Source organism: Ipomoea triloba, chromosome 2 (genome assembly GCF_003576645.1).
Source record: "Ipomoea triloba cultivar NCNSP0323 chromosome 2, ASM357664v1".
In the NCBI taxonomy this organism is placed as follows: domain Eukaryota; kingdom Viridiplantae; phylum Streptophyta; class Magnoliopsida; order Solanales; family Convolvulaceae; genus Ipomoea; species Ipomoea triloba.
In genome coordinates, this window is record NC_044917.1 from 11,381,803 (window position 1) to 11,394,558 (window position 12,756).

At 34.2% G+C, this 12,756-nt stretch overlaps 2 protein-coding genes across 3 annotated transcripts in view; one reads left to right on the forward strand and one right to left on the reverse strand.

Annotated features, from left to right (window-relative positions):
- The window catches only part of LOC116010555 (trihelix transcription factor ASIL2-like), a 4,350-nt gene extending 2,171 nt beyond the window's left edge, over positions 1-2,179 (reverse strand). Inside the window, exons 1-2 of one of the 2 annotated variants that reach the window (XM_031250020.1) lie at positions 315-2,179; positions 103-168 (exon numbers count right to left, since the gene is read on the reverse strand). In XM_031250020.1, the coding sequence (XP_031105880.1) occupies positions 724-1,908 (1,185 nt within the window). In that variant the 5' untranslated portion in view covers positions 1,909-2,179 and the 3' untranslated portion in view covers positions 103-168; positions 315-723. Of the gene's footprint in view, positions 1-102 lie in introns of both variants that reach the window. The other variant, XM_031250019.1, reaches the window with a different exon arrangement.
- A 2,273-nt stretch (positions 2,180-4,452) lies between these two features.
- On the forward strand, positions 4,453-10,785 carry LOC116008020. The gene is made up of 5 exons (XM_031248653.1): positions 4,453-4,888; positions 4,987-5,120; positions 9,102-9,249; positions 9,799-9,905; positions 10,449-10,785. The coding sequence occupies exons 1-5, from the start codon at positions 4,615-4,617 to the stop codon at positions 10,488-10,490; spliced, it is 705 nt and encodes a 234-aa protein (XP_031104513.1). The 5' UTR covers positions 4,453-4,614; the 3' UTR covers positions 10,491-10,785.
- Positions 10,786-12,756: the final 1,971 nt, after the last annotated feature.

Sequence of the window (12,756 nt, forward strand, 5' to 3'; positions counted from 1 at the left end):
AAAAAAAAAAAAAAAAAAAAAAAAAAAAAAAAAAAAAAAAAAAAACAGAATATTGAATGAAACTCGTTTATAAGGTTCTAGTTTTTGAGTAAAGAATATTACCTGTAACTCAAACTTATCCAAAGGATATGCCTTCGTCAAGCAAATGTATCAAGGAGGCCTAGCTCACTGTACATGGTGCAATATAAAGATGCTTTAAGATTAGTAAGATCAAGAATTATAGAAAGCTAGGCAATTTCCTGGAAATAGAAACACAAGATGCAAAATTGAGATAAGTAATAAGTTCACAGGAAGGATATGATTGTCCATGTTACCTCCTCACCATTCGAGTTGCAATGTGAAACTTTGCAGCTGAGGAAGACAGCAATGAAAATGGAGAAATTTCTTCACATCTCAATAAAACAACACAAAAATTGTTAACCTATCAAGGACAACATGTAGAAGACAATCTTGCATACCATATACAGTAGAAAGCATGGTGAAAGTATTAAATTTCACTTGATCACTAATGAACTACAATTTTTCTCATCATTCTACACGAGTTGCAGTTTCACAAGTAAAATAATGATACAACAATGTTCAGCATTGACCATAGATCTGCCAAACTAAAATGATCCTACAGATTTCTATTCAACAACATGAACATTCATAATGAGTAAAAGAAACATGAGCATTAGTCATTCACCTAAAATGCACACTAACCAACCTAATTTAAACAGCTTCCTAGTTACTGCTAAAGCTGTTGGTGTTGTTGTTGTTGTTATTGTTGGCGGCTGTGGTGGTGGTGTTATTGTTATGGTGATTACTGCTCCCAACCCTCCTATTCTTCAGTTGTGACAGCTCCAACTGTGTTTTCATAAAGACCTGCATTTTCTGCAACTCCAGCTCCTTTGCAAACTTCATTCTCTGCTTTTCCATCTCCACCATCTGCTGCAGCTTTGCATTCTCTGCTTGCTCATAAGCTTCTCCGAATTTCAGAATTGCTCGAGTCAACTCTCTCACTGAATTCGCCCAATTCCTATCTCTCTCACTGCCGCTTGCTGCAGCAGCAGGGGCGGTGGCGCCACCGTCTCTTCCTCTAGGCATTGTGTGTCTAACTACACTGGAATTCATCATCAGCTCCCTCTGCTGAATCCTTGGCCTCTTTTTCTCATAAGTGGGAGGAGGAGAGCTATCAGTTGAATCAGGGGAAGGCTCCGGCTCTGACTCAGACGAGTCTGAATCAATAGGAGGCCTTCTCCGGAATGCCTGTTTATTCTTCTGCTGCATCTGCAATGGCGGCTGGTGTTGCCTGAGCTGAGGAGCCGATCTAGCTCCCATAGGTATACCCATAGGAACCTTCTGGTTACTCGCGGAAGGGCCAGCAAAGCCACCACCGCTGCCGCTGGTATTGTTGCCCTTAGCTGTTGGGCCAATCAACTGATCCAGCCTCTCGAAGAATGTCCACCTGCTGGGCCCTTGGCCAGCCGCGATCTTCGCCTTCTCAAGCTTGTACTTCTTCTTCACGGTGTCGATCCTATTCTTACACTGAATATCAGTTTTTGGGGGTTTGCTATAATCTTCACGGCTAGCAACAATATCTGCAACATCTTTCCAGTGCTGCTGTTTCAAATTCCCCCTACTCAGCTCCAGGTACCTTTCGCCCCAGGCTTCAATTAGCACCGCCGTAGCACCTTCGCTCCAGCAATCCTCTCGGCCGCCGCCTCCTCCGGCGCCTCCGCCGCCGCCGCCTCCTCCGGAGGTCTTCGACTGCTGTTGTATGGGCAAAGCCAAGGTCAAGGTATTTGTGTTCTGCGGTGGAGGAACGGCGGCGACCGTCACCGTTATCCTCCCGTTGGATCGAGGAGAAGCCGGAGATCCTGTCCCTTCCGAAGGCTGCGACTGCACATCTTCGTCGTCTTCCATCATCAAAGCCGTATCTATATCCGCCGGAGGTAAAGATTATCGCCGATCTGGTGGTTGGTCGTAGAGAGAGAAAGTAAGAGAGGAGAGATAAAGAGAGAGAAGGGTATGGGCGTAGCCTGTGACGGGCCTGGGATAAACTAGGGTTTAGTTTGCTCGCCGGAAATTAGTGACGCGGCATTGGACCCCTGATCCATCAACGCTGGGAGCCAAAACCGGCTTAAATTAATTATTATTTATATTGCGCATTATGAAATGGATAAAATGAAAGTTTGAATTCGAACGAACTTAAATTACTGGTCTCTATTACAAACCAACTCTAAGCTCGAAGTTCAATATGTTGCAATGCAAATCTCCTTTTGCAATCCCAATCAAAAAATGAGGATTTGCACGAACATTATTCGACAACAATGTTGGTGAGGTCAATGAAGGTGGTTGAACCAGATATCAAATTCACCATTACCAGCATGGAATTTTCTTCAATATTGCTGTAGGCTGTTTGGTAAATAATCAGCCTATCAGCCAATTTTGACTTATTTGATCACTATTAGTTGTTTGGTCAATAAGCTTTTTGCAACTCTAAAATACTAAAATTCAAAAGGCTACTCAAAGCAGTCTTTTCAATTAGCTTTTTGAGAAAAAAAATTATACCAAACAACTATCAGCTAACAGCTAATCTATCAAACAACTTTTTACAATCAACTAATGTTATTAACAAATTATACCTTCTAACCCAAACAGCCAACCTAATCAGCCAACAGCCATTTACCAAACAGGGCCATAGTTGGGTTCAATGTTAGTTTTTCAATGAGTGAGCAAAGGAAATTCAAGTTGAGGAGGTAAGGGTGGGTCTGAGTACAACACATAGGCTAGTTGTAATTAATAGAAGAAAACGAGCATTGTCTATGCCCAACATTTGTAACTCTTTCTATCAAGGGTTGCTATTTTTCAAACATCAGGTATGACGGACGGGGCCAAAGTGTTATAGAAATTGTTTTAAAATTGTTAGGGAAATGATATTGAAATAAGGATTAAAGACGTGGTGTGAATTGAACAAAGCTCATTACCTTTTAAAACAATTTTGCTGGTGTCTAGGTGCAAGGTATAAAGAACGCGTTGTTCCCCAAGGTTACACATCTAATCTATAGTAACGTGCATTCATTATTTATAATTGGAATGTTCTAACTTATTACTCAGACTTAGATTCTCAGTTGATGATGTTAGAAATGATAATAAGAATGTTTTTTATATAGTTTCAGTTAAGGAATGAAGGCCACATGAGAGAAATTAACCATGACCACAATTTCTTGGCAAATTATGCTATGTACTCAGAGAAATTAACCATGACCACCATTGGGCTAAGGTCACTCGATTGAACTAGTCTAACCAATTGCTTTATCAATGCGGAAATCTTACCACTTATCAAATTAATATGCAAACGTAGTAGTTTTTAAAATTCATTTACTGGGTTAGATAAATATGCTAGGTTTTACTGGGTACACAATCGCAAATTATATGGTGGACATTGTGGACCATGATCATAGCTGATACTGCAGTTGTGTTGAACGGATACTGCAGTTGTGTTAAAAAGATATTGCAGTTGTGTTGAAAGGAAACTGCAGTTGCACATAACAGAGGCCATTCATCTGTTCAACACAACGGCAGTATCCATTCAACACAGCTGGAGTATCCGTTCAACACAACTGCAGTATCCGTTCAACACAACTGCAGTTCCAGATGAATGACACGGCCTCTGTTTCGCGCAACTGCAGTTCCCTTTCAACACAACTGCAGTATCCTTTCAACACAACTGCAGTATCAATTCAACACAACTGCAGTATCAACCATGATCCATGGACCATGGTCCACAGTATAACTGGTACACAATATGATCTTGGACATATCATTAGATCAACACGTGGTCTTTCATCATCTTTTTCTTTATTCAAAAGAGTTATGAATTGTGAATATAGGGTTCAAAAATTATGAATAGAGTAATGTAATTTTGTATATTGAGATTTAAAATTGTGAACATAAAGTTTTAAAATTGTGAACGGTCCATGGCATAACAATCGCAATTTCTTTAAGCAGATTTGGGCCATGGGAATTTGTCAAGATCCAAAAAAACCAATAACAAACTCTTTTTTATTTTATTTACGTTGGTCTGACTACCATTAACATGGTATAGTTACAAGATGTGTAGTAGATAGAAGATGTATAGTTGAAATAAGAGTCAAATAAGTCATTCAATTACAAATCAAATTACAATTAAGTAATCGAACTAACAAAAAATACAATTGAATCCCTGAACAATACAAACGCATGCAATTGAAGTTAAAATGACTTGTTTATCTAAAAGTATGTTGACATGGCATTTACCGAATTCTTTTTTAAAACTCAAAGAAAACATCAGGTAGCCGCCATGTATGAACAAATCCTTTTTTAATAAGTGGCAATGCCTTCCATTGTAATTGATGAAGAGTGGACACGACTAAACAAAAACCAATTGCAGCGAATATAATAAAGATAAATGGAGTGGACAGTATTGTATTGGGTTCACCTCACCTCACCTGGGATCACTGCCCTTTCGGTGTCCTCTAGAGTCACCTCAACTAATCAACTAACTCCTTATTATTTTTCTTTCATTTTCCTTCCATTAATGTTTTGTCCTCTGATCTGACAACAAACATCATTCAATTCGCAGATTAAAGAATGGGGGTTTTGCAGCTGAATTTCCATCGTCAATTTGTTTTGCCACAAAACCTATTTCTCTCGCAGCATTGCAGATTTAGATTGAGTGGCGCCCATGGGCTTGGAAAATCCATTATTGAGTCACAAAGAAAGGCAAAGAGGAGAAGGGATTTAACCATATCTGCATCATCATCATCATCATCATCATCTGTGTCTGTGTGGGATGGATGGTTGCCTGAAAAGGCGGCGGCTTCAAAGGCCCCTTCTCTCAGCGACATCTTCTGGCCTTCTGCAGGTCAGTTTTAATTGAATTGAATTGAATTTGTTGTTTTTGCATAATCGAATTTGATTTGTATGGAAAAGCTAAGAAGTAATTGTAGCTGGGGATTGCAGGGGCGTTCGCAGCAATGGCAATACTGGGAAAGATAGACCAAATGTTGGCTCCAAAAGGGGTTTCTATCACCATTGCCCCATTGGGAGCTGTTTGTGCTGTTCTCTTTGCAACTCCCTCCTCTCCTGGCGCTAGGGTACGCACCCTGACCCTACTCTCTAAACACCTCTTCTATGTGTAGCATTAGCCAGAATGCGTGTTTTAGTCCCTCAATTATACTAGAATAACTAATTTAGTCGGGAATCAAAATTTACTTAATTGTCCTTAGTCATTTTGAAAACATTTAGCTATAGAATTATTTTTGTTCGTCGAGAAGTTTTTAAATGAATTTACCAAAATAATAATAATAAAGTTACTATCTTATTCATTTGACTTTTTTTTTTTCTAATGGTATTTGATTCTTTGATTTAAAATTTAATTTTTCATATTTGATACGTGCTTTGTGAAAAAAATATAAATTTACATATTTACTCTTCCATCACAGTTAATTTTAACATATATTTGAGGTGGGAGACTAAAATGTCCACGACTATTCTAGTATTATTAAGGGACTAAAATTACTGTTTTAAAAAAAGGGGATTAAAATTACTATTTTTTTCTTATTTTATTTTTATTTGTAGAAATTATTTTAATAAGTTAGATATCATGGACTCACATTTAACGTAACTATTTAAGCGTAATAAAGACATCAAACAGTACAATTTTCAGCTTTTGACCTTTGAATATTACTGGCCATTTTGACTTTAACACAAACAACAATACACAACTTTGCATTGTTAATTGTTACTTGTTAGCATGATAGCATCTCCTTGTTTCCTTCAAACAACATCAACATATAATGATACTTAATTGTATTTTTTTATTCTCTCTAATGAATTTTAAATTTAATTCTCTCAACTTTTTTTTCTTTAATTTTGAGTATTTATTTAGTTTGCTGCTGTATATTTAGAAATCTCAAAATTTATTCTTATTTATTACTTAAATGAAAAATTGTAATTTATGTCCCTCTATAATATGTCAATTATTAATGTCACCCATAAATTATTAGTGGTGTAAATGTTGCCCCTCAATTTTCAAAACGATACATATATTGCCCTCCCGTAGTATAAATGTTGCCTCTCAATTTTCAAAATGATACATATATTGCCCCTCCCGTACGGTACGTGAGGGGTAATATATGTTCCATTTTAAAAATTGAAGGGTAACATTTACACCACTAATAATTCAGGGGGACATTGATAATTGACATCTTATGAAGCGGTATAAATTATAATTTTTCCTTACTTAAAATTAAATTTATAGTATACTAAAAATAAATATTAAATATACTTGAAATAAATCAATATCGATGGTCTACCTTACAAGACAAACCATGATTTATAGTATAATTTGTCTCACTGTCTACTTACCTACCTTTTTTGTTATTTTTTATTTTTTTTTTTTGAGAATCCTACCTTTTTTGTTATAATCATCACTTCTAGCAATATTTGAGTATTTGACTACTTCCTGTATCCTTTACCTTTATACCTTGCCTAAATTAATGACAGCTCACCACAATTTAATTGCCTACTAACCTATATAATTACATACATTATAATCACTTATTCTAACGTAGAACAGATTTACCTTGTATTGTGGATCCTTATTTAAAAATTATGTATATACAATTAACGTATTATGTGTCTTTAATAAATTGAAGATGCATAATATGTACATGCAATTAACATATTATGTATTTATAGTCTGCAAATACATAATCTGACTGCATATAACCTGTTAAATGACATCGGTCAATGGTATTATTTGCGAACTTGGTTTACTTACCCCTGTATGTCTACAATTTCATCCATTTACCCCAGGCCAATATAACTTACATACCCAAACGGGCGAACGGCCATACCTAAGATTGTATCCTTTTTTTTTCTTTTTTTTTTCTGCTTGTTTTTGTTTAATTATAAAATGCGACTCATTATTTTGGAAAATGAATTAAACACATCTAGATAATTTTTCAAAATGCAACCAAATATTAAAAATAAAAATATTTTCTGAAAAATGACTTTTTTTTAAAAAACATTTCTAGCCTTATAGATTTATTTTTCTGAAAACATTTCTAGCCTTCTAGATTTTCAAACACATCCTTAGGGTCTTAAACTTGTGATGCCTATAGGCTATAGAGTAGGGCAAAGCCAAACAAGATAAATCAAGTAGATACTACATTATAACAGAGTCAGTAGTACTAAAAAAAAAGTATTGTTTTCTTTTCTTTTTCTATTTATTTTTTTTTCTCATTTTCACCGCTTTTTCATAGGTTTCATTTTAGCTTTAATTGAACTTTGGAGGTGGGTTGGACATGAGAGGCCCAACATGGAGTTGTTGAGTTGTTATGCCGTGGACCCAGGTCCACCTTGCAAGGTGGATCTGGGTCTACATTCACATACACTATACTCAACATTCACAATTTGTAAACTCCACATTCACACATTACAGAATTATATGTTTAGTAACTATACTATACATTCACATACACTATACTCTACATTCACAATTTGTAAACTCCACATTCACACATTCAAAACTCTATATTCACAGGTCCTATACTCCACATTCACAACTTGAGAACTCCACATTCACACATTACAGGGCTACAAGTTGCTAGAACTTCTTAACTCTATTACAGATTCACACATATATAACTCTATATTCACGATTTCTATACTCCATATTCACAATTTGAAACATCCACATTCACACATTTCTGGGCAACTCTACATTCACACAATCATAAATCTATATTCACACTTTGAAACCTCTACATTCGCACATTTTTGGACAACTCTATATTCAGCAATATGTTTACTAATTTTTTCTTTTTTTTTTTTTTAAAAAAAAAAAGACAAAAACGACGTAGTTTTGGACCCAGGTCCACCTTGCAAGGTGGACCTAGGTCCATAGCATAATTTGCCGGAGTTGTTGGGCAAATTATACCATGGATCATGGTCTACGTTACATTGTGGAACTTGATCCAAAATTACTTTTTTGCGTTTATAATTTACATGTTTTGTACCTAAACTTTCACTTGCAAGAATTGAAAAATATGTTTAATCCCAACGGACTAAAAGTAAGAATGTGCATTTATGTTTTATATGTTATTATTAGAGTTACCTATAAATCTAGGACAAAAAACGGAATTAGGTCTTCAATTACGATTTTTAATATATATATATATATATATATAGGGTCATGTTCAGGTGTGGCCGTGCCTTTCCGTGCGGCCGTGCGATTCACACCACTCAATGTTACGAAATACACCATTCAATGTTAAGAAACACACCACACAAATATGCACTGTGGTGTGTTTCTTAAAATTGTGGTGTGTTTCATTGTGGTGTGTTTCTTAACATTGAGTGGTGTATTTCATAACATTGAGTGGTGTGTGACCGCACGGCCGCATTTGAACCAATATATATATATATAGTAGGTTATCTCACTTTGTACGAAAAAGATCAAAATGTCTTTGTTTTTAAAAATATTTTAATGATTTGTTGACGGAGAACCAAAAATGGTTATGCCACAATAATACTAGGGCCCTGTTTGGTAAATAATCAGCCTATCAGCCAATTTTGGCTTATTTGATCACTATTAATTGTTTGGTTAATAAGTTTTTTGTAACTCTAAAATACTAAAATTCAAAAGGCTACTCAAAGTAGCATTTTCAATTAGTTTTTTGAAGAAAAAATTTATACCAAACAGCTATCAGCTAACAGCTAATCTATCAAATAGCTTTTTACAATCAGCTAATGTTATTAACAAATCATACCTTCTAACCTAAACAATCAGCACCCATTTACCAAACAGGGCCCAAGACCAAAAGGATATGTTCTGAGAAAAGAACTAAAAGTGAACTACGACTTATAAATCTAGAACAAAAATATAATTAACTCTAATTATTATTATATGCTCAACTAGAAGTAGCTTGTGTCTTACTCTTTTTTTTTTTTTTTTTTTTTTTTTTTTTTTTGTTAATTGGTATCCATTCTTCAATTGANTTTTTTTTTTTTTTTTTTTTTTTTTTTTTCTGTTAATTGGTATCCATTCTTCAATTGATTATTACCTGCAGAAGTTCAATATGTTTCTGGCGCAAATAGGTTGCGCTGCATTTGGGGTATTGGCTTTCACCATTTTTGGGCCAGGATGGCTGGCTAGGAGCTCTGCTCTTGCTGCTTCCATTGCCTTTATGATTTACACTCGCGCTGTTCATCCTCCCGGTAACTCTAACCCTTCTTTTGCGCATTAATTTATGTAAAAGAGTTAATTACCGAAATAGTTCTTTGATTATAACGAAATTACCAATTTGATCATTTAATATTATTTTTGCCTAATTAAGTCTCTCAACTTTAAAAATTTTAACCAATTTGGTCCTCTGTTTGTTTAGCCGTCAACGTCATTTACTCAAGACCAAATTGCTAATTTCGTTAAAGTCAAAGGACTCAAGGGACTATTTTGGTTCTTAACACTTCGGTTTACTAAGAGAGTAAATGGTGCATGTGATGATCGAAATAGTTCACTGACTATAGCAAAATTACCGATTTGGCCTTGAGTAAACGGATGTATAACAGCTAAACAAACGGAAGACCGAATTTGTTAAGATTTTTAGAGTTGAGGGACCTAATTAAGTAAAAAAAAAATAGTCAATGACCAAATTGATAATTTAACTATAGTCAAGGGACAATTTCTATAATTAACTCTCTGTAAAATCATATAACTAAGTCGTCTAAGATGTTTATTAATTAATAATTACTTTGACATACATACAGCTGCGAGCTTGCCTATATTGTTCATAGATGCAGCTAAGCTACATCAGCTTAACTATTGGTATGCTTTGTTTCCTGGTGCCACTGGATGCATTCTTCTTTGTGTTATTGTAAGTTTCTCTCCCATTACTCTGTCAGCCATTACATAAAAGATCAGATATATATGCTGAATTGAAGAAGCTCTGAATCCCCCTATGCCCCATTTAATACATCTTATAATTATGAACTCACTCTCACTAATCTGCAATCCATCTCTCTATGCCAAATTATTGACATTCAGATTATGTGCCTGCAGTTAACATATTATGTGCATATAATTAACAGATCATGTCTATAAGTAAATTGAAGGCATAGAATATCTTAAATGCAAGCACTTAATATGCAACTAGCATATTATGTATCTGCAATTAACATATTTTGTGTCAGTACTCTGTAGTAAACATATTATGTAACTTCAATTTATCTACAGACACATAATTTATTAACTGAAAACACATAATATGTTAACTACAAACACATAATTTTTGAACCATGATTCACAATGGAAGGTGTACCCTGGTCCATGTTATCACAATTGTCTCTCTATATACTACAAGTTTAATGCTATACTCTCCATTTTTATTGATTCTTGTTGGCCCCTTTAATTGGTGCAGCAAGAGATGGTGTGTTACTTGAAAGAGAACTTCAAGTTCTGAGGTCAATAAACAAGCTAAGTTATGAGGATTCTCACTACCAAACCAATCATTGCATGCCAAATTTTTTTGGTAAATAGTAGAATGGTTTCTTCATTGGTGAATATAGTAATAATATCTTGGAGGATATTATGTGCCCTTAATTAGATTATTTAGGTTATAAATAATTTATTTAGTTTTTTTTTTGTTCCTACATGTTCAACAAAAATAATGAAACATGTATAATTGTATATTATGTATGCTGGTGTTTAGATCAATGGTCCAATACAACCATTCAAATATATATAGAGATTGTTAATTGTTTTGAGTAACTAACAAAATTCGCAGTCAATATCTAAAACTATATATTGGGTAATTATTGCCTTGTGATCCTAATTGGTAAAGGACCACAAAAAGAGTGTTAATTAACAAGTAAAACAATTGAATGATTGAAATAAGAGAATTGAATTGATCAAGCAATGTGGGTGTATAAGTTCAAAATACAAAGTTCATAATGCATGCCAATCTCAAAGTTATTTATTTACATGTACATAAATTGTAAACTGTAGGTATAAAATGTGTTAACTGTAGGTATAAAATTTTTGTATTAGGATTCACAATGTAATATGAACCACAGTCCATGGTATAACAATTGTTAATCCCTCTATTTGACTTTCAAATAAATATGGTGTTATTGTTTGAAAAATTGTGACCCTTCTAAATCATTATTTTTAGAGGGTCCACGACTTGAGTAGAGTCGAAATGAATTCAAATTCTCCTAAGTTTGAATTTCATATATTTGTAAAGTCAAAACAAACATCGAAAAATAATGAAAAATTAATTAAAATTTAAAATAACTTAAGAATTAAAATACTCAATTTAACAAGTTCTAAAAGTAAACAACACGCCAACACAAAATACGAATTACAAGTCACAATTCACAAAATCCATAATCCAAATCTTCAAAACTATATATGTGTGTGTGTGTGGGTATAATTCTTCAAAACAATAATGATCTTGAAAATTTCTCAATGTTCAAAATCTAAGCCTTCATTCCTTTAATCCTTCATTCTCATCTCAAGAACACAAAATGCAATTCTATTTATTAGTTAAATTGAATGATTTTTTTTTTTTAAAAAAAAAAAAAAAANTTTTTTTTTTTAAAAAAAAAAAAAAAAAAGAAGAAGAAAGAAAGAAACAAGAGTTCATTATATATTGAATTTAATTATATTTAGCTCTAAGTCTTACCTTCCACCTGCTTTTCACTCTCAGAATCTTCATGAATAGTGACACCTAAAGCATGCATTTATCTTTGAAATCTCTTCTATAAAGCATAAAAGTACCCAATGTTAGGTTAATTTTTAAAAAGTGATTAATTATATATAATTAAATATGCCAAAGACCTTGTGGTCAAGCGGCATGAAGTGATTCTCCCAAGTAGGAGGTCATGGGTTTGAGCCTCAATGGGCAATGTTGACTTTGTTGGGCAAGTATATGGACAAATACTACATATAACAGGGTCAATAGTATTCAAAGTAATAACCAATTTTGAGGATACATCAATGATTCTAACATATATATTTTATATATATAGGATCGCCTTCAAATGCGTACTGGCCGCCCAGGAGAGAAATGCAGATGAATCACAGTGCGCCACGTGTCTGGAATGTAGTTGAATCACAGCGCGCCACGTGTCTAGAATGTAGTTGCACCTAACGTTATAACTAGGTGGACCCAGGTGCATAAATGTTAACAAGGTAAATTATTTGCATTTGTAAGTGAAAATAGGTGCACACGTGCAACTAAAATGTATTACAATGCAAGTAAATTGTACACTGAGCATCAATACCAAGTGCACCTAATGTTATAACTAGGTGCACCTAATGTTATAACTAGGTGCAGATTGGTTGCAACCAGGTGCATGAATGTTAACAAAGTAAATTACTTGCACAAGTGCAAGTAAATGTATTGCAGATGCAGGTAAAATGTATTACAGGTGCAAGTGAATTGTACACTGAGCATCAATACTAAGTGCATCTAATGTTATAACTAGGTGCACCTAATGTTATAACTAGGTGCACATAATGTTATAACTAGATGCATGAATATTAACAAGGTAAATTACTTGCATTTGTAAGTGAAAGTATTTGCGAAAATAGGTGCATGAATATTAAGGTAAATTACTTGCATTTGTAAGTGAAACTAGGTGCACTTTTAAGTGAAACTAGGTGCACCAAAGTTCCAGATATTTACGAAAATGCCACCGCGTCATTTTTTTTTTTTTAAAATT

Coding starts and splice junctions, on each gene's coding strand:
- LOC116008020 (XM_031248653.1), top strand. CDS start 4,615: ATGGGGGTTTTGCAGCTGAATTTCCATCGTCAATTTGTTTTGCCACAA. Junction 4,889..4,986: donor CATCTTCTGGCCTTCTGCAG/GTCAGTTTTAAT, acceptor TGGGGATTGCAG/GGGCGTTCGCAGCAATGGCA. Junction 9,250..9,798: donor TCGCGCTGTTCATCCTCCCG/GTAACTCTAACC, acceptor ACATACATACAG/CTGCGAGCTTGCCTATATTG.